Source organism: Lagopus leucura, unplaced genomic scaffold (assembly GCF_019238085.1).
Source record: "Lagopus leucura isolate 7727_CA_CO unplaced genomic scaffold, USGS_WTPT01 Super-Scaffold_100009, whole genome shotgun sequence".
Taxonomy (NCBI): Eukaryota; Metazoa; Chordata; class Aves; order Galliformes; family Phasianidae; genus Lagopus; species Lagopus leucura.
This window is the reverse complement of record NW_024962266.1, coordinates 4,708,911-4,727,854: the sequence shown is the minus strand read 5'-3', so window position 1 is coordinate 4,727,854 and position 18,944 is coordinate 4,708,911. Positions and strand designations below refer to the sequence as shown.

General features: G+C 43.4%; 1 protein-coding gene across 1 annotated transcript; it reads left to right on the top strand.

The window, feature by feature from the left end:
* Positions 1-73: 73 nt before the first annotated feature.
* On the top strand, positions 74-16,242 carry DARS2 (aspartyl-tRNA synthetase 2, mitochondrial). Its single transcript, XM_042874072.1, has 17 exons — positions 74-202; positions 589-688; positions 2,020-2,086; positions 2,291-2,392; positions 3,557-3,652; positions 4,579-4,702; positions 5,336-5,382; positions 7,731-7,837; positions 8,363-8,432; positions 9,019-9,198; positions 9,560-9,667; positions 11,068-11,130; positions 11,325-11,477; positions 12,676-12,894; positions 13,728-13,838; positions 14,037-14,112; positions 15,340-16,242. Exons 1-17 carry the CDS (start codon positions 118-120, stop codon positions 15,525-15,527), a joined length of 1,896 nt encoding a protein of 631 aa, XP_042730006.1. The 5' UTR covers positions 74-117; the 3' UTR covers positions 15,528-16,242.
* The last annotated feature ends 2,702 nt before the right edge of the window (positions 16,243-18,944 follow it).

Below are 18,944 nucleotides of genomic sequence, written 5' to 3'. Positions count from 1 at the left end.
TTGAACGCCCGTCCCGTCGGCCCCCGCGCCGCCGCGCTTCCGCCCCGCCCGCCATCTTGGGGGCGGTGCCTTACGGTGGCTGGGTGAGCCGCCGGCTGAGCTGTGCCCGTTGCTGGGATGCTGCGCTTGGTACGTAGCGCGTTACCTCGGCTGAGTACCGAGCGGGCCCGGCTGAGCAGCGGCTGGGTGCCCCGCGCTCCAGGTGAGCGGGCTGTGAAGGGGTCAGTTCGAATCTAGCTATGGGCGCGTGGTTGAGCAGCAGCACCCATCGGCTGTTCCACACCAGAGGGTTAATTAACACCTGTGTGCTGGCTGCCAGCGGGTTTCCACGTTGGCTTCCTAAGCCCTCTTTCTGTTCTAGCCTTTAGTGGGGCTGTAAGAAGGAAGGGGGCAGACTCTTCAGCAAGGTCTGTGAGATGGGACACGGGGAAGTGGCTTCAAACTAAAAGAGGGGAGACCTGAACTGAATATAAGGAAGAAGTTAGTTATAATAAGGGCTGTTAGGCACTGACGAAGGCTGCCCAGAGAGCTGTGGGTGCCCCATCCCTGCAGACAGCCTGAGTTCCTGTGTTTTTTTTTTTATTTCAGATGTCAATAGCTTTGCTGCTCGGACCAACACGTGTGGAGAGCTGCGTGCTGCTCATATAGGACAGGAGGTCACCTTGTGTGGATGGATTCAGTACCAAAGGTAAACTCAAACCACTGTGAGAACAGAGCTGCTTCGTTGGTAGATCCAATGTACTCTCTAGGCCTGCGTTCTGACACTTCTGTGTGCTTTCAGTTACCTTTTACGTCTTATGTTATCCCTTTCTAATATGTGTGACTAAGCAGTTGGAAACCATGCCACCGCAGTATTTAACATTCCAGAGTTTGGTATCAATATTAATTGATACTCCTTGCATCCCTGTGAACAGCTAAATATTGCTACCTTCTTTGTGCGTAGGAGTAAGTAAATAGTAATGTACTTACAGCAGTTCAGACAGCTTTTAATTTCTTTTCTATGAATTTCTTAGGTTGTTTTTCAATTTACAAACAAAATATATTTTCTACTGTAACATCTAAGGATGCTTCTTTAAAGTATGCATGCTTTACTTGAAAAGGATATGCTAGGAGAAGCTAGTAAGCAAAGGATAAAATATCAGTTCCAACATCTTGCCTTAGGTGGTGTTAAATAACCTCTCCTATTGGAGCTGTGCATTTGCCAAATGCAGACTGAAAAGCTTGTTTGTATTGCAGCTCTTAATTGTTGTGTTCTTGGATATGTGCAAGTGAAAAGGAGGTAAGTCCTATGGTTTTGAGCAGAATAATTCCCATCAAAAACGGCCTTCTGTATTTTATACTGCAGAGGGACTGCCTTTTATTCAGTATTGTTTTGCAGTCATGGTTGGCATTGGTTGTGTGAGGCCAGCATGAGCATCTCTGAGTGGGTGGGGTTCCAGGAGCAATGTTGTCATTATTGAAATGAGATTGTTGGGCTTTTGCCTTTAAACACAGGGTATGTTTCATAGGACAGCTTCAAGCATAACAGCAGCTGCCACTATTGCAGCTAAGGAGATTGATATTTGTGATGCTTGGTCTAGGAGCGTGAGTTGCTCATGTCAAACTTATGAGAGTAGCACTCTGCTGCCTGTTAGATGGTTGTGAGTTTTCTTTTTGTTGTTTTGTTGACAAAAATCCAGGTGAACTTCAGTTTTGTTGCTCACCTAAATATGTTTATCTGGATCAAGTTTCTCAGCAGGAAATCTGTGGACATTACCTGTGTTTGTAAGCCGTGCTTTCTGTGATTTCATGTTCAAATTAAGATACTGCATCTTCTGGTTATTTGCACATTGTGATTGGATAAAATCTGAGTCCAGTTGTTCAGATCATATTCAGATGTGTATGCTTCTGAAGTGTTTTAAAATATTAGTAACAAGATACAGACAATAACTTGTCACCACATGCATTGAGTTAAAAAGCAAAAGATGACTGGATTTTGACAGAACTTTTCCCTTTTGTGTTTTTTTTTTTGTGGATCAGACAAGGCCTGTTCCTGGTTTTGAGGGATTTCCAGGGACTCACCCAGATCATCATTCCACAGGATGAAGTAAGTGCTACCTAAGTATGAGCTTCTGCGCAGCAGAAATTGAGGGCAGAGCACGATACTTAACCAGAGAGCCCTGTGATGCTGCAAAAGGACTGCTAGTATTGTTTCCTCTGGTTTTGCACTGGTCCCAGATTCAAATGGACCATTTAGAAATGAGGCACAGTGCTTTTGAGTTTTTTGAGGTACATTGGGATCTCCTTGCAGGCACATTCTCATGTGAGGAAGCTCCTGTCCAATGCCCCAGTGGAATCTGTTGTGCGAGTGACTGGCATCGTGTCTTCTCGGCCCCCAGGGCAGGAGAATCTGGTGAGGATGCTGGGGTCTCTCAAGGTTTTTATTCCTCTGGGGGAGAAGAGCACTGGGCATTGGGGTTATGGTCGTTTATTTGTGTCATAGCTTTGCCACAGACAGTTTTGTTCTGTGCTGTATGTCAGCCTATCCTCAGAGATTGTGAGGTAGGAGTAACTGCTGTGACAAATAGCTTAAGAAAAGCCACAGCACCTTACAGACACCCAGAATTAAATTCTACTCTTTGAAAGGATAACGAGAACCAGGGAAAAGCTGACTTTTCAGCCTTTCAAATTGTGGTTGAGATCACTTTTTTTTTTTTTCTTCTAAAAATAAGTATTGTCACTGTCTTTTGCAGTAAGAGATGACCTTTTCCTCTCTCGATAGATTTGTTTCTCATTATATAAGAAACAAAGATTTAATACTGTTTTTTCTTTTACAAGTGCATTTCTCAGTTCTCATTGTAATCAGCTGTTGTTTTGCTGACAAAATCCATGTGAACTTCAGTTTTGTTGCTCCCCTAAATGCCTGTCAGGATTGTCAGTATCCTGCATCATTGGCAGACCTGGAAAGAAGTTTGTGTATACTTTCCCCTGCTAACTAAAGAGTTCCGTAAGATGAAACGAATCTCAGTGTGGCACAGTGCTGAGCGGTGGGGGCTGTCTGCTTTCCCTCAGGAAAAGAATACTAGTTCTGAGAACTGGTGTTCAGAACTGGAAATTCTGAGAAGTTCCTCCCAAGTCGCCTTTTTGGACTTTTATTGAAGGCAAATGTACTCTAAAATTCATTCTATGTGATTTCATTGAATCTAATGGAACTACTGTTCTGTCCAAGTGCATGTGCCCTACCAGGATCTGTGTTGGACTGCTGCTCTGTGCTCAGCATGTCACTGAAGCAGAAAGTAAAGGAAAAGCAGTGTTATTTCTTGGAGAGATGGATATGCTGCTAGAAGAGAACACACAATTTTGAGTGAGCTGGCTTGTATTTTTTTCTGAGCAGGAGGAAAATCTAGGAGAGATTTCTACTTGAGAGAAGTTCTGAGTTATACTGTATTAAAAGGCAGAGAGGCTAATTATATGAATTGGGCTTGGTCTGTTTCCACTGTTTCCAACTTTGAAATACCTTTGCCCAGCTGATCACCCTAAGTTTTGAATCTGTTCTTTTTCTTGCCTTTTTCTGTAGAAAATGCCAACAGGGGACATTGAAGTCAAGGTGGAGACTGCAGAGGTTCTCAACTTTTGCAAGAAGCTGCCCTTTGAAATCAAAGATTTCATCAAGGTCTCTGCATTCTTCCCTTGTACCAAGGCAGTGGGTTTTCAGTAAATCAGGAATTTGTCCAGGGTGATGGCAAAACATCTGTGAGAGCTTCATCTGATTCTTCCCAGCTGTGCTTTAGAAGAAGGGTGTGTGTATTGTTAGTGGGGAGGTGACATTTCTAATTGGACTTATGCAGAAAACGAGGCTTGAATGTTTCCACTGCAGAGAGTTTTAAAATGCCACACTAAGAACAGATGGTAAAGGGAAAAGTGCAAGAAATTCAGGCTGTGCTAGCTTTTCTTGAGTGTGAAAGAGAATCTGCCAATGCAGTGCTGTGTTTTAAGGCAAGTGTGCTTAGTCTTATCTGGGTGAGTAGCTAGTTGGCCAGAGGATTTTCTTCAGTGAATACACAGTCTTATAAAAGGTTATTCTTATTGTAGTTTCTGTGGTATATGAAAGGCATTGCTGTTAAGTTCTTCTCTGCCACTGACTGTGTGACTGATACATAGGTGTAAGAATTGGGAGAACTGCGTGCTGTTCCTTCCATGTTACATCTCCTGGGCAATTCCCACCATCTGCAGTAGTTTAATTTTCCTATCTGTGATAAGTGTGTATCACCATTTGGTTGTTCCTTTAGATACATGTATGATACTGCTCATCTGCTTAAGAGCCCCGGGGATCACTACAGTCTGTCACAGTGGAGCCAGAATTAAGAGGGCTGAAATTGAGATTTGCTGAGGCAACTCCTAGTGCAGAATGGATGTCTGTGTTTTTTCTTCCAAAAAAAACCCAATGATCATGCATTGGAGACTCTCTCAGTGGCTGCTCTTTCTCCATGCAGGCTGTGGGTTATGTGTGGCAACAGGGCAGTATCCTTTTCCAGCTTTCCCCCTTTTGTCCTGTGGCTTCATTGGGCATGCAGTTTGAGTTTTGTTTCTTCTCCCCAGAAATCAGAGGCCTTGCGCATGCAGTATCGCTACCTGGACCTGCGCAGCTCCCAGTTACAGTACAACCTGAGGCTGAGATCCCAGGTGGTGATGAGGATGCGAGAGTACCTGTGTAATCACCATGGTAAGCAAAGTGCTTGAAGAGCAGAGTGTAGCAGACAGCCTTGTAGAGTTTTCCTGCGCTTTCCTATTGCTAGGAGAGAGCACTAAACAACTCCAGGCTGTTCTCACTTGGGAAGGACACACAGCTTGTAGTGGCAGACTTAGAGGGATGTTGGCAGGTCTAAAGAACAAAGGATGTTGAAATATCTTAGCTTGCTGCAAAGCGGTTGTTTCTCATGAGCTACGTCCAGAATTTGAAGTGATCAAAGGCATTTTGCAAATAGTTTCTCTTTTGGTCATCCAACTGGAGGTGTATTAAAGAGATGAATTTCTTGTAGGGTTTATGTTTGTCTTAAAATCAGGAAGCCCTTCTTAAAAAAACCAAAGCCTAGTTCAAAATGGATAGAGAATTAAGAGTTTCTTTGCCAGTTTGGAGTTCTGTCTTCAACGGTTCTGGCAGTGCTTTGGGGAAGTTCAGCTTTTAAGTCGATCAGTGCAAAAGTTATTCTTAGAAACAGCAAAATCTGGAGATTTGGAGAGGCTGCATGGTGTGCTCCATTACCTCTAGAGCTGACTAACAAACCCTTCTCTAGCCTACTTTGTGTCATACTAGTTCTTGTCTCTGCTGTCAGCGTATTCTGTGTTTGTTCCTCAGGGTTTGTGGATGTAGAAACACCAACGCTCTTTAAGAGAACCCCAGGGGTATGTATTCCATTAGTGATGCATTTTAGCCTCCTGCAGTGGCATAGGCAGTTGATGGTTGAATTACAGTCACTTGCCACTCAACCTTCATTGCTTCCCCTCACTAACAGCTTGTATGTCAGTTTCTGATACAATGTATTGATCCTTGTAATAGTAGAGGGAATGGAAGGGTAGAAGTGGCACCTTTATGTCTTGACTTTGAACCTTCAATTACCATGAAAGAATAAAGCTTCTATCTTGTAGATTACATTGAATGCAAATCCTAGCCTGGAAAGACTTTTTTTTTTTAGCATTTATCTCTTAACCCGTAGCTTACTGCAGTGGCACTACTAAAAGCATTTCAGTTTCTGAGTTTATATTCCTTCCTTTCATTTCCAAAATAATCACAGACAAGCTGTAGGCCAGGAATATTGAATTCTTGCATTTAAATCCCTGTCATGAGTGCATTAGTCTAATATGCATATGCATTAGTCTTGCTGAACAAGAGGTAGAGAATCCTTATGGCTGTCTCAGATCAAGCTAGTTAACAGACTGTTTAATACAGAAGCAGCAGTTACATCAGAAATAGGATGTTATGATAGGGAAAATAGATCCTTTCCTCTTGCACTTCACAGTTGTGCTGTTAGCCTAGAATTTCTAGATTTAATTCTGAAAAATAGCTTTGTCTGAGGTTCTGTAATTGCCCACCAGGGAATCTGGTCTACCAGTAATGATACTGCACACCCAGTTTCTCCATTAGATGTGTATGTCAGACTTAAGTCCTGTATGTGTCCAAGTTGTTGATGCTAGATCTGATTCAGTAGTTGAGCAGAGCTCTGTGGTAGGTGTATCCCTATGGCTGGAGCAAAAGATGGCAAATCAAAGTGTTTTGCAAGGATACATGTCTTTCTGAGTCTTTGTGTCACTTCGCTGCTTCCTAATGCTGAGAGAAGGAATATCCCCACTTTATATTGCATATGTCCTTCACTCAGAGCTGAACAAATTGCTGCTGCATTTATTTCTAGCTCTGAACACAGCCCTAACTGGGATTAAAACCCAAAGTCTTGTGTGAGGCAGTCAAGAGCAGCAAATGGCAGGGAAGCAGAAGTGGATCCAGCCTTCAAGAGATGATTAAAGATTTACCAGATGTTACAAAAGGTTTCTCCACTTGCTCATGTCCAAGTACTATTTATAGGCTGTTCATACAGCTCTGTTTGGGTCACTTGAGGAAGCCCTGAAGTGACTTGTCTTCCACTTAGCTCTGCTGCCAGAGGCAGGAGCAAGAAAAAGATGGTATTTGAGCTTATTAGCTCCTTGATGATCAGAGAAGGAATACCCTACTTTCAACACACATCTGCAAGTGAAGTAGTAATAGTGCACATATGCTTGGGTGGGATTTGTGTTACAGACATGCTGAGGCAGCAGTCAGTCCAGATTGTGGTAGATCAGCAGTCTGCAGACTTGAACAGGCTACAGTCTGTTAAAGTGGCAGGCTGATGTATCTCTTCTCTTATCAGCTGCTGGTCCTTCTACAGTCATCTTCCAGCCACCTATGGAATTGTGCAGCCTGCACGTGTCTCTTTCAGTTCTGCTGCAGCCTTGGTACAAGGTGGATTTATTAGGCAGAAGCAGTGGGCAAGATGACAGAAACATAGCAGTTCCTTCACAGGATCTAGAATAAAGACTTGACCCTACCAACGCAAACACAGCCACATAAGTGCTGATTTCAGCAATCCTGGTGCAAGCTCATGGCTCACTTGTCTACAGTTTTGAAGGTAGAGGTCCAGAACTACAACACCAGCCTCTGAATTTCAGTGCTTAGCTTGGCTGCCTATGTAAACAGGGCAACTATTCCATTATCCTTCTCCAAAGCTTTTGAACCCCTTTATAATTTTCTTCTTCTTTGACTTGGCAAAGATTTTCAAAATAAAAAGTTCCTAGAGTGAAGTAAACCTATAGTAGGGGGAAAGGCTGCAGTATGACCTCATGCTATCAAACAAAAAATAATCTGGAGGGAAGGAATCTGGAAGAAAGATGTAGAGTGCATGAATTGAAGCATTTGTGTTGATTGCTGGGTGCATCAATTGTAGAAAATGGCTTATCTCTCCAGGTCAGGTATTTAGATGAAGGGTTCAATAACCTTTTCTTTCAAGTCTTGTTATCTTTATAAACTTCATGCTTTTGCCATTCCGTGTTCAATTTTCTCCTTTCCCAGTTTTTCTTGCTTGGAATGTTAAAGCTGAATTTTTGGAAAGAGAAGTGGGGAAGGAAAGTGGCCTAAGGCCACTGGTGTGCTGGGTATATTCTGGTTGGCTTTGTCTCAGCTGAGAGCAGAGGTGCTTACTTGCTAAACTTCTTTCTCATGCCAGGGGGCAAAGGAATTCCTTGTGCCCTCCAGGGAAGCAGGCAAGTTCTACTCCCTGCCTCAGAGTCCTCAGCAGTTCAAGCAGCTCCTGATGATTGGAGGCCTGGACAGGTAAGAGTTACTTGGACTGCCATTGTCTGCATGCACTGTCCAGGGTTTGCTTTCTTTGATGTGTGATGTGTTAGAGACTTCTCCAGGAACTTACTGCCAAGGGTTTTGTTTCAAAGAGATCCTTGAATACTTGCATTTTTTGCTAAGCCAGTCTCATTAGCAATAATACCTTCCAGTAAGAGTAACCTTATCTCTTTTTGATGGTTGAAATCTTTGCTATTTCAAATGGAAACCTGATCTTAAGCACAAATGTAGGGATAAGCTTTGCAGAGACAGTCTGCCTGAAGGACAGAAAATCTGTCAGAGTGCAGCTCACCTGGTAACCTTGGGAGGGTATGGCTGGAGATGGGTACAGCTGCTGGTATGCTGCTTCCAATCAAAATTCCATGCATTTAAGGGAATGGCAGCAATCAGGACTGTGATTATGCACTACATAGGGAGCAGAGCAGTCTTATGATCAGTTCTGTAGCCATAATTTAATTTAAGGTACCTTTAATTGTTATCTAAGTGTAAGTACTCTTGCAGGTACTTCCAGGTTGCTCGCTGCTACCGTGATGAAGGCTCACGGCCTGACAGGCAGCCAGAATTCACTCAGGTAACTAACATGCACTGCCTTTCACCCTCCCCTTCACCCAAAAAGCTTGTGGGTATTTTCATCTTCTGAAGGCTAAGTATCTGTTGGTCCTTGTCCTGCCTCAGGGACGTGGAATGCTGTTTTCTGTGTGCTTTGCAGCCACGGCCCCTTGCAGTCAGTGTGGGATGTGAACAAAGTTGTGACTGTCCTTGGCTGACTTCAGTCCCAGGTGCTGATGAGTAGATGTGGGAATTGTGTTGCAGCAGTGGTGGTACTTGATGATGCATTTCTGCTCCTGTCCTGCAGAGCTGGGCATCCCTTACATCAGCTTTGTACCCAGGCAGAGTTAGCTGGGTCCATTCAAGGTTTCTCTATTCATCCTTGTCATCATTACCTCACTTAGTTCTCTGAGGAGATTGTTGCCTGAGTCATCACAGTGTAGGGAGATCATAAACACACCCTTAGTCTAACGTAATCGTGCTATGACTTAATGTTGTATATTGTTTCCTGTTATGTGGGCTTAATATTCTAAGAGTTTCTGCAAATAGCAATGCAGAGGCAAAAACTACAGCTAATGTGCAATTTCCCTTTTGTTCTCTGTTTTCAGATAGATATAGAAATGTCATTTGTAGATCAAGCTGGGATCCAGAGGTTGATAGAGGGCCTCCTGCAATATTCCTGGCCTGAGGAAAGAGGCCCCATTACAACTCCTTTCCCTTCCATGACTTATGAGGAGGCACTGGCTGACTATGGGACTGATAAACCAGACACTCGCTTTGGGATGAAGGTGTGGGTTTGCCTGCTGGAAACTTGCAGCTTTTCTTTTTATTTCTGGTAGTGTTCTAAGAATAATCTTTGATTAAATTGTATGTATGTGGTTACGTGGAATTCTTAATCCTGTAATATACCAAAGGAATCTCTTGGGTTTTCCAGGCCCTCTTACATTTTTTGTCTCTGTAGCCATCAGTCTTCTGATAGTTACTCAAGCTTGGCCCCATTCATTTCTTTCTGGGACCTGTTGATTTCTCTGAGCAAGGAAATGGTGTCCCAAAGAGTGGCTTTTGAAGGCAGTAAGACAGAGGCTTGTGATTTTTTTTGCTTCATATTTTTACCGCAACAGCTTTTTCCTGTGCTCTCTCCTTGCTTAGATAGTGGATATCAGTGATACTTTCCGAAGATTGGACATTGGGTTTGTGCAGAATGTGCTCAGTTACCCTCACAGCACTGCCAAGGCTATTTGTATCCCTCAGGGAGTGGTAAGTGATGTTTTTACATGCTGTGTACACTTGTGAAATAAAATACCAACTCGAATTCCTTTGTTGGTGTGGAAATGTTCCCTGCTATGAGTGGGGGAGCAGCCTCCTTCAGGGAGCTCGGGGTTGCTTGTGATTGACGTCAGGTTGGGCAGAGTGTTGTTACAATTGGGAAATGGAGATGATCAGGCGATGGGAAGAATATATTGTCCTCATGAAGGCCAGAAAGAGAACAGAGCTGCAAGGTCCCCTGGGGATTGGGGAGCCTCTTGGGGCTTCAGCTTGCTTTTGTCAAGGATGGCATCTGAATAATAAATTTGCCCTCTGGGGAGAGGCTGAAATAGAATCAGGTATGGCACGGTGTTCTGGACTGATAGGAGAAAGGTCAGCTAGTTTGCATGCCTGTCTCACGATTGCTTTTGTTGCATTTCTGGGCGCTTCTCATGTAAGCAAAATGCCACAAATCAAACCCAAAGCTGACAGTAGATGGAAAACTATCTTTGGCCTATCTTAACGGGGAAGCAAATGTAACTCTGGCTGTGGATGTCTTTGCAGCATAGGCAGTAAGGAGAAAAAAGTATTGAACGCTTATCCTTAGAGAATAGAATAACATGAATCTGCATGATTTTTTTTTTAAACTGGAGCAGGCTTCCCAGGGCATTTGGTCATGTCACCAAGACTGCCAGAGCACAGGAAGCATTTGGACAATGCCATCAAACACAGGGTTTGAATTTTGGGTGGTTCTTTGTAGAGCCAGGAGTTGGATTCAGTAAAGTTTGTGAGTTCTTTCCGATTCTATGAGTAGGACTTCAGTTTGGGAGTTGTATAATTTTGGCAGAAAACGCAAGTTACTGTCTTCCCACCAGAGGGCACTAAAGAAGTGCATTTGCAAAACAAAAGTGGAGTTTCAAGCCTCTCTATCTTTAAATTTTTTTTTTTTTTTTTTTTTTTTTTTTTTTTAAGATCAGGAACATCTGCTGCATTCCTTTGCATGTGAGGATGAGCCTGGTTGGTTTCTTCCTGTTATTCCTCCACACTGAGCTGTGCTTTCACCATTGTCAGTGTAGTGTTAAAAACTTGTTCCTGCTCTGTAATCTGTAGGCTAGAGTAATTAATTGGCATGGTCTCCCACTGCTGACCAGCTATGTCTGATCTGTGAGTGAGGGGGAAAAACTGCAGCTTACAGAAGCCCCTTTCTGAAAGCAGTCCTTGGAGAAAACACTAAGCTGCCACGAGTTCAGTGCCATGAGCCCACTCTTGTCCCACAGCTCTTGTTTCTATCACAGGTTCTTGAACAGCTAGAAACAGAAGAACACGAGATGTTTGGAAACAGTAGATTTGAATTCTGGCAGGGCTTTCTGTAGATCATGCTGCTCTAATGTCTTTTCTTGCTTTTTCCTCAGAGATATCTTAAAAATAAAGATTTGGAATCCTTAAAGGAGGCTGCAAAATCCCAGTTCAACCAGGTGAGACAGTAACACTGCTGGAATGTTACAAGTGGTGAATGATAAACTGTATGAAGGCACTTGTAGGCAGAAGAAGGTAGAGGAGAATTTTTAATAATAATAAAGGCTCATTACTAAGAGCCTTATTTAAAAAGAGTTGATGATGAGAGGGCAGCATTGACATGAACATATTCTTCTTACTGATCTTTCAATAGGAAATCATGGATGTTGTCTGCAGGCCCAATGGGAGCTTGAAGTCTTTGCTCACCAAGTTTCTTAGTCAAGAGCAACAGTCAGAGCTCATCCAAGCACTGAACATGCAGGTGGATGATGTGGTGCTGCTGGCAGCTGGAGACCACAAGCGAGTGGTAGGAAGCATTTCTGGGTTACCATGAGAGTTGAATGTTGCTGTTGACTTTGAAGTTACCTGTCCTTTGTCTAATACCCCAGATCACTAAAATCATAGAGTCATAGAACAGCCTGGGTTGAAAAGGACCACTGTGATCATTGAGTTTCAACCCCCTGCTCTGTGCAGGGTCACCAACCACCAAACCAGGCTGTCCAGAGCCACATCCAGCCTGGCCTTGAATGTCTCCAGGAATGGGGCATCCACAACCTTCTTGGACAACCTGTTCCAGTGCGTCACCACCCTCTGTGTGAAAAAATTCCTGCTAATATCTAACCTAAATCTCCCCCATCTTAGTTTAAAACCATTGCCTCCTGTCCTATAGACATTCCCCCTCCTGTTTATATGCTCCCTTCAAATATTGGAAGGCCACAAGAAGGTCTTCCCAGAGCCGTCTCTTCTGATTCCTTGTTTCTTTGCATCTGAAGCTGCATCAGCAACATATAATGCATGAAGTGTACCTATTGTTTCTGTTTCTCTCCCAGTTATATTCTGGGAAGAGTTTGTAACCAAGATGAAGGCTGGAATATAAAACAGGAACAAATTGGCACCGCTTCTCTCAGCTCAACTTACTTCTTAAAGCACTAAACAGAGACTAGAAAACAAAGACACCTAGGTAGCTGTCTCCTGTAAGCAGATGGTAAGAGTGAAACATGGCTGCTTATTAGCAGAGGAGATAGGAGATTCTGTCCCTAACCTTCTCTATATTCCTGCCAGTAGATGTTGCCTTCCAGGCATTCTTTTATGTATGGTGTCATGTTCTGCATGATCACCAAAACTGTCTCTTCTTTCTGTGCCTTCATTTCTGTCTTAAAAGTGAGGATATTACCTATGATTCCCTGTTAATCCATGCTTATGTAGAACTTGAGGTCAGTCTGGGAGAGTTTTGTGAGGATGGATTGTGGAAGAAAATGAGCTTTTCCAGCTTCTTACTCAGCCTTTTTCTTTTTTTTTTGTCAAACCCTGGAGCTGCTGCTGCCTTGGCAGGAAGGTGATATTTTTTAGGAGACAAGGCAAGAATGCTTTTACTGCAACAGCACAGTACAGCTAATACTTTATATGATGCTGCTGTTACAAAAAACTCTTTCCCTGGATGGTATACGAGCAACTTCTCTGGCAGTAAAATTGCCCCTTCTCATTAGCTCCTTTCTTTTCTGCAGTGCTCTGCATTAGGAAGCCTACGGCTGCAGAGTGCTGACCTCCTGGAGGCAGCTGGAATGATACTGCGGGATCCTGCAGCTCTTCACTTCCTCTGGGTGGTGGATTTCCCACTTTTCCTCCCCAAGGAAGAGAATCCCTCTGAACTGGAGTCTGCTCATCACCCCTTCACTGCCCCTCATCCTTCAGATACCAACCTCCTCTATTCTGACCCCACAAAGGTAACTAACTTCACGCCTGTTGTGTTGGCCCTCTGATAGCTCTGTGTTGTGGAAAACTAGCTACCTGTCTGTTTGAAAGGTACAACTTTAATATTACTCTGAATAACAACCAGCTTCTTGGTGCCCCTCTGGCAAAAGGGACTTGTTGGAAGCAGCTGCTTAAGGTGAGGGATCTTGTATTCTGACCCATACCATGTTGCTTCAAGTTTTGATCAAGTTTCCAAAAGAACATGCATTGTTCCTGTTGCTGTTCAGCTATGTGCCACCCTGAGGTGACATGCACCTGTGTCAACAGCAGTCCATGCTTCTGTTAGGAATGGTATTTGACTTGGAGCTTTTTCTGTGCTCAGGCTTGGGATCAATCAGGTCTCAGCATGGAGCCTGAATTCTCAATGGATGCAAACTGCTGTTAAAATGGCAACGACAAAGCCACAAAAGAAGAGATGTGCCCATGTGATTTCTTTCATATTTTTGCTGGAGCTGGAACCAGAAGAGGAATGTTGGCGAGACTTGAAGTCTGCCTTGCTCTGTATCTACTAATAGGACTTTATAAAAAATGAAAGCTCTCAATTGTTTCCTTTCTCTTTGATTATATTGTGATCTATATGTTTGTTATTCTTAAGTTTGGAATCTGTTACCCCCCCAGTAGAATTCAGTGGAAAACTTTATCCTCAGTGTTTGGACCCTCCTTCGTTTGTGAATTACAAGGCTGCGTTGAGAGAGCAGTGTTGCAGTACGTCATGTCTTCGTTTGCAGCATCTTTGTATGTGTATTGTATGTAAATGCCATTGGGACCCAGCTTTTCTAAGGTGCTTGTTGGTTTCTTTTCCCAGGTTCGTAGCCAGCATTATGACCTTGTGCTGAATGGCAGTGAAATTGGAGGTGGCTCCATCAGAATTCATAATGCGCAACAGCAGCGTTTTGTGCTGGAGAAAGTGCTGAAGGTAACACCTCCAGATGTCTCCCAACATCCTCTTAAAGTTTTAAATGACTGCTCCGTTTATAGGTGCTCCAAATTCTGGAGAAACAGGAGTGTCCTTCTCAGATAAACAGCTCCTAGAGATGGATGACTCCATCAGATCCTATGCTGTCAATAGGAAGAGCATTGTTTGTTCAGTAATGTTTCTTATGTAACTTTGCAGGAGGACTCAGAGGTGCTTTCCCATCTGCTTGAGGCTCTGGAATTTGGAGCTCCCCCTCATGGAGGAATTGCTTTAGGTGAGTGCTTTGCAATTATCCAGAATGCAGGTGTCTTGTGGCTTTCTTTTGGTATATTAGATTTTGAGAATAAGCCTCATTTGTTAGCAAAAGCCCTATCTCCTCCTGATGTGAGAGATGGCTGTTTTGGTGGTGCTAAAAAGTAACAACCAACATGCTTCCATTTCTGTGTCTACTTTATGAAAGAGACCAGAGCTCTTGAATGTTTTGGCGTTCCTATCCAGCATCATAATGTGTTTTAGTTCTTCTGCAAGGACCAAATCAGCTGTTAGTGCATCTGAGGACAGTCCTTATCTACTGTTCTACAAACAGCGTGTTTATTAACACTGGGTCATCTTAATTCTTCTTCCTGTGCAGCCAGTACAGGATCTCTGTATTGCACCCCCGGAGGCATGGGATGGTATGGTACTGCTTCATGCCCTGGGTTACTGCCACAATCTCAGCCTTTCCTTCAGCCTCACTTCCCTTCTGCCTTCTGTTTCATTCATTCATTCAGAGACTTAAACTGACAGTGAGTGAATGCTGTCACGTTAGCTCCCTGATCCGTCTCGGCATGAGCCTGGTGGATACCTGTACACAGCAGTGCAATGTACACAACAGGGAGAAATTACATCTCAGGAGACACAGGGAGTGTGAGGAGGCAGCAGCACTGATCTAGATTGGATTAAGCTCCTGTGGAATGGAATCTTGAGAAGTCATTACAGCACTGTGTACAGCGTTACAGGAATGTCTGTTTTCCTAGAATCTTTCAGGTTTTTGTTTAAACAGCAACAGAAGAAGAACGCTTTAACTTGCTGTCTTAAAATGTGATTTTTCCCTTATCTGATCACTCAGAGGCTATTACTCCTTCTGAATTCCTCCTGGTTGTTCTAGTCCTTCAGAACTGATTGACCAAGAGCTTTGAGCAGTTAAACAGAGCCCTGACAATGTTCCTGTTGCGTAGTGGCCCTGGCATTGTTATGCTGCTTTTGAAAAGGCACTGTCTCTGTCTTGCAGTCTTTGTTATGTCACAGAATTTTTTGTAACATTGAAAAGCTTTATTTTGCTAGGCTCATCTGCTGTCTAGGTGTCTCTGTTTCTCTCTTTACTGGTTGAGGGTAACTTTTTTCCCCTTACTTCATTAAGTCTGGCAGTATTACCTACTCCCACCTTTCTGATTTTCTGAATCAGAGAAACTAGCACAGGACCGTAGCTCAAGTGATTCATCAATTTGTTTTCTGCTTCTAGGACTTGACAGGCTCATCTCCCTCATCGTTGGCTCTCCGAGTATCCGAGATGTCATTGCTTTTCCTAAGTCATTCAGGGGACGGGACCTGATGGGCAGTGCTCCAGACTATGTCACTCCAGAACAATTAGAGCCGTATCACATCCACGTTTCGTGGCCTGCTGCAGAAACAGAAGCGAAGAAAAACTGACTTGCAGCAAGTGATGTGAATTGAACTGTTAAAGCAGAGATGCTTCCAACTTATAAATACTAAAATTCAGTTTGAAAAAACATCAACTTATGGGAGGACCAGAGGAGTATAACCCCACTGCGCACTGCGGTTTCAGAACAGAATGGGGAACAGATGTGATAGCTCCCCTGATAGGAATTTATCTTTGGGTTGTCAATGGGAGGGAGAAATAGGAAAGTGAAAAGAAAAATGCCCATCGTTTTAGCTTAGGATAGTGAGACTGTTGCCTTTGGGGTGTTGTATCTGAAGGTACGGTTATTTATTCATTTCCCACTTTCCAGTTTGCACACACAAACTCCTCCCTGAAATCTAAAGGAGGCAGCGTACCAGCTTCTCTGGAAAATGATCCAGTGGTCCTGATAATCACTGAATCTCTAGCTGAGAACTGTTACAGCAGAGTAATGCCATGCTGGGTAAAGAGCCTGACAAAGCTTCAGTGCATCCAACAGCTTGTGTCGTGCTGGAGGATACCTGATCATACAGAATTTACCATGGGGAGTTGCACTCGAGTGTTCCCTGTTAAAAGCAGGCAGAGGAGGAGGCGTGGTATTTGCAGCAGTTGTCCTTGTGATGTTCATCAAACAGGAGATGATGTGTCTTTGGGGCCTGTGGTCCTGCCACTTTCAGAGCACCGGTTCTGAAGTTTGTATCCTTTGTAAATAAAGTTTGTCTAGCAGTTCGGTTTTGTCTGAGCTTGGCTTTGCACATCTTTGATTGGAAACAAGCTGGAAATATGGGAGTTAGAACAAAATGTTACACACCACCTTGTGAGAGTTATTGCAGTGATAATTCCCTTAACATTTAAGCAGTGATCAGAACAAGGCGATGTTATACTCAGATTGCTTCTTTTGAGGATGGTGGTTTTGCTATTTACCTTTTCTACTGAAAGTGAGAATAAATGGAACTTACACAGAATTTGCTTAAGAGTCATCTGTGTTTCTAAAGTAGGGATTATCAGAGGCTCCTTTGAGGACATGAAAGCATTAAAAAGACCAGTTTTTCTGAGAAGTTCTTCACTCCCCCAGACCATTATTTATAGTAAGCGTAAATATAATGTGCTCAGCTTTTTTAATTGTCACGTAAGGGATATTCTGTCTCTTGGTAAGAACTGCAAAGGCAAATGCTGTTTGCATCTGAAAAGTCCCAGTTCTTTAAATTAGGATTATTATCAAGCATTCAAAGGATAACATACTATAAGAAGCTTAGGCAAAAATGTAACGCTGCCTGGAACGTTGAAAGCACTTGTTAAAATGTGTGAACAAGCTGTCTCCAAGGCATAACATCCGTCTTTTATATGCAAGCTGTTTGGTGTGATGTTGATTTTTATTGTTTTTTTTCCACTGCTATATTAAGGGCTTGCTGCAGTTTGAAGTGTGTGATATAGCTATGATTAACTACAGTGAAAAAATACATCCAAACGTATCATCTGAGCTGCTGCAGTCCTGCTATGATCAGGTCAGTGGAAAAGATGGACCCTGAATACATGCAAACCATCTTTACTTGGATTTGTGAATGAAGGTAGGTTACAACACAACTGCTTGAATCTACTAGCAGTCCTGTGAACATTGTCACGGAGAAGATGTTACTTGATTTGGTTCTGTACAGTGCTGGCCTCTGGCTGCTATACCCAGAGCTGCTGGCCTTGCTAGGAACAGAATGACCAACAGAGGTACTGCATGAGGACTTACTCAAGGTCTCGCTGCTGTGAGCCAACCTGTGATAGTTGGGTACCCGTGTTTGATTTCAGCCTGTGTCTTTGAGAGCCTGGGGGCCTCAGCTGAGACCTTCTGTAAGGATGCCCAGTGCTGTGCAAGTGTCAACTCATTACTCAAGTGTACAAAACTAATCCTGGAGATGGTTCTTCTGTCAACCTGCTGCTCCTGCACGTGAGCAGGTGATGCTTTGTACATTCCTGTAGCGAATTTCCAACAACAGCAACAGGGAGGCATGGCCCCACTGCAGTGCATCCCTCTGGGAGGGACGTGGCTGGTGTTAGGTGAAACTGAAATGGCATTCAGTGAGTAAATGCAGCCCCAGAGAACATCTGTAATGCTAAGAGTGAAAGGACAAGGTGAGTTTATTCTCCCAAATACGAGCTTTTCTATTTTCTCCTCTTGTGCAAACAACTGATGGTGAAAAACAATGGCATATTTTGACCACACTTGCTCACTGGTGTCTCTGTGCATAGCCAGCAGTCTTGTGAGGATGCTCGGTGCTCTCTCTGTGCTTTTGGCCCATGTGCTAACAGCAGCAGCAGAGGCACAGCCAACTGACAGCCATATCAATGCTGCCAGATGGAAATCCCCTATGTAAACTTCACCTGACTTCACCTCTAAATATTTGGGCTCTTATTTTAGACTCATGCTCTAGTTTGTTGTTTTCCTCCCAGCATTGTTTTATGTAATTAACAAATGCTGCTTACATGCGGTCACCAGCTGTGCCAGCCACAATTTTGCAGCACAGAACTCTGTGGCAGATATATTCAGCCTGCATTGGTCCCATTTTCCTCTAATAAGTTCCAGCTTTCTCCTTCAATCTTGATATCCTCTGATTTTGCTGCAGTGCTGAGTAGAGTTGAAGGTGTCCTGTACTATTCTCCTGCAAACTGTGTTATATTTTGATGTATTCACTTTCTGCCCCATGTTGCAGCAATATACAAGGAAACTTCTGGGTGAAAAACAAGCTTCTTTGGTTACTATTCAAAACAAAACCAAACCCAACCACTACATGAAGTACCTTAAGAAGCTATGGGCAACTCTTCACTCCTCCCTGAACAGCAGATGCCAACTGAACAGCATAAAAACATTTCAGGGAACAGTTGGTACAAGGGCATGTATAGTTGAGTTGATTGCAGAACAAGCATAGTGTGCTATCAGATTTTTTTTAATATTAAACTCAATTTAGGGAGTGATAGATCTAAAACACTGTCAGCCCTGAGAATCTGGCTTGTTTGCTTGGCAGTTTGAAGATAATTGCAGATGAAGCCCACAGTTCTTTGTTGGTATCCCTTAAAAATGTAGATTCCTTGTTTGTCATCTGTTCTGTTGTCTTGTCAGGAGATGTTTATCCATGTATAAAGAAGACATCCAGTAAAAAGACAGCTCTTTTAAGGAGAGGGATGTAATTTTAGCACAGTTGCCACAGAAATGCCTAGGACCGAATTCAGCCATGGCTGTGCTGGGAGATGTCTTGCTGGATTTCATGCTCTTTTGCGAGCCACGTGAAGAAAAAAGCACCTGGCAGGCCACTGCTAATTGCATCTGCAGAAGGTGAGACAAATAACAATGAATACAAGCACCCGTTAAGTGCAGACTCATCAGTTAGCTAAGTATGCTCCTGATTCCCTTCTTCCTGCGGTCCCTGGGGCTGCACCAGGCA

Excerpts from the sequence above, each read along its gene's own strand:
- DARS2 (XM_042874072.1), top strand. The coding sequence starts at position 118 with ATGCTGCGCTTGGTACGTAGCGCGTTACCTCGGCTGAGTACCGAGCGG. Across the intron at positions 203-588 it reads CTGGGTGCCCCGCGCTCCAG|ATGTCAATAGCTTTGCTGCT; the intron begins GTGAGCGGGCTG and ends TTTTTATTTCAG. Across the intron at positions 3,653-4,578 it reads AAATCAAAGATTTCATCAAG|AAATCAGAGGCCTTGCGCAT; the intron begins GTCTCTGCATTC and ends TCTTCTCCCCAG.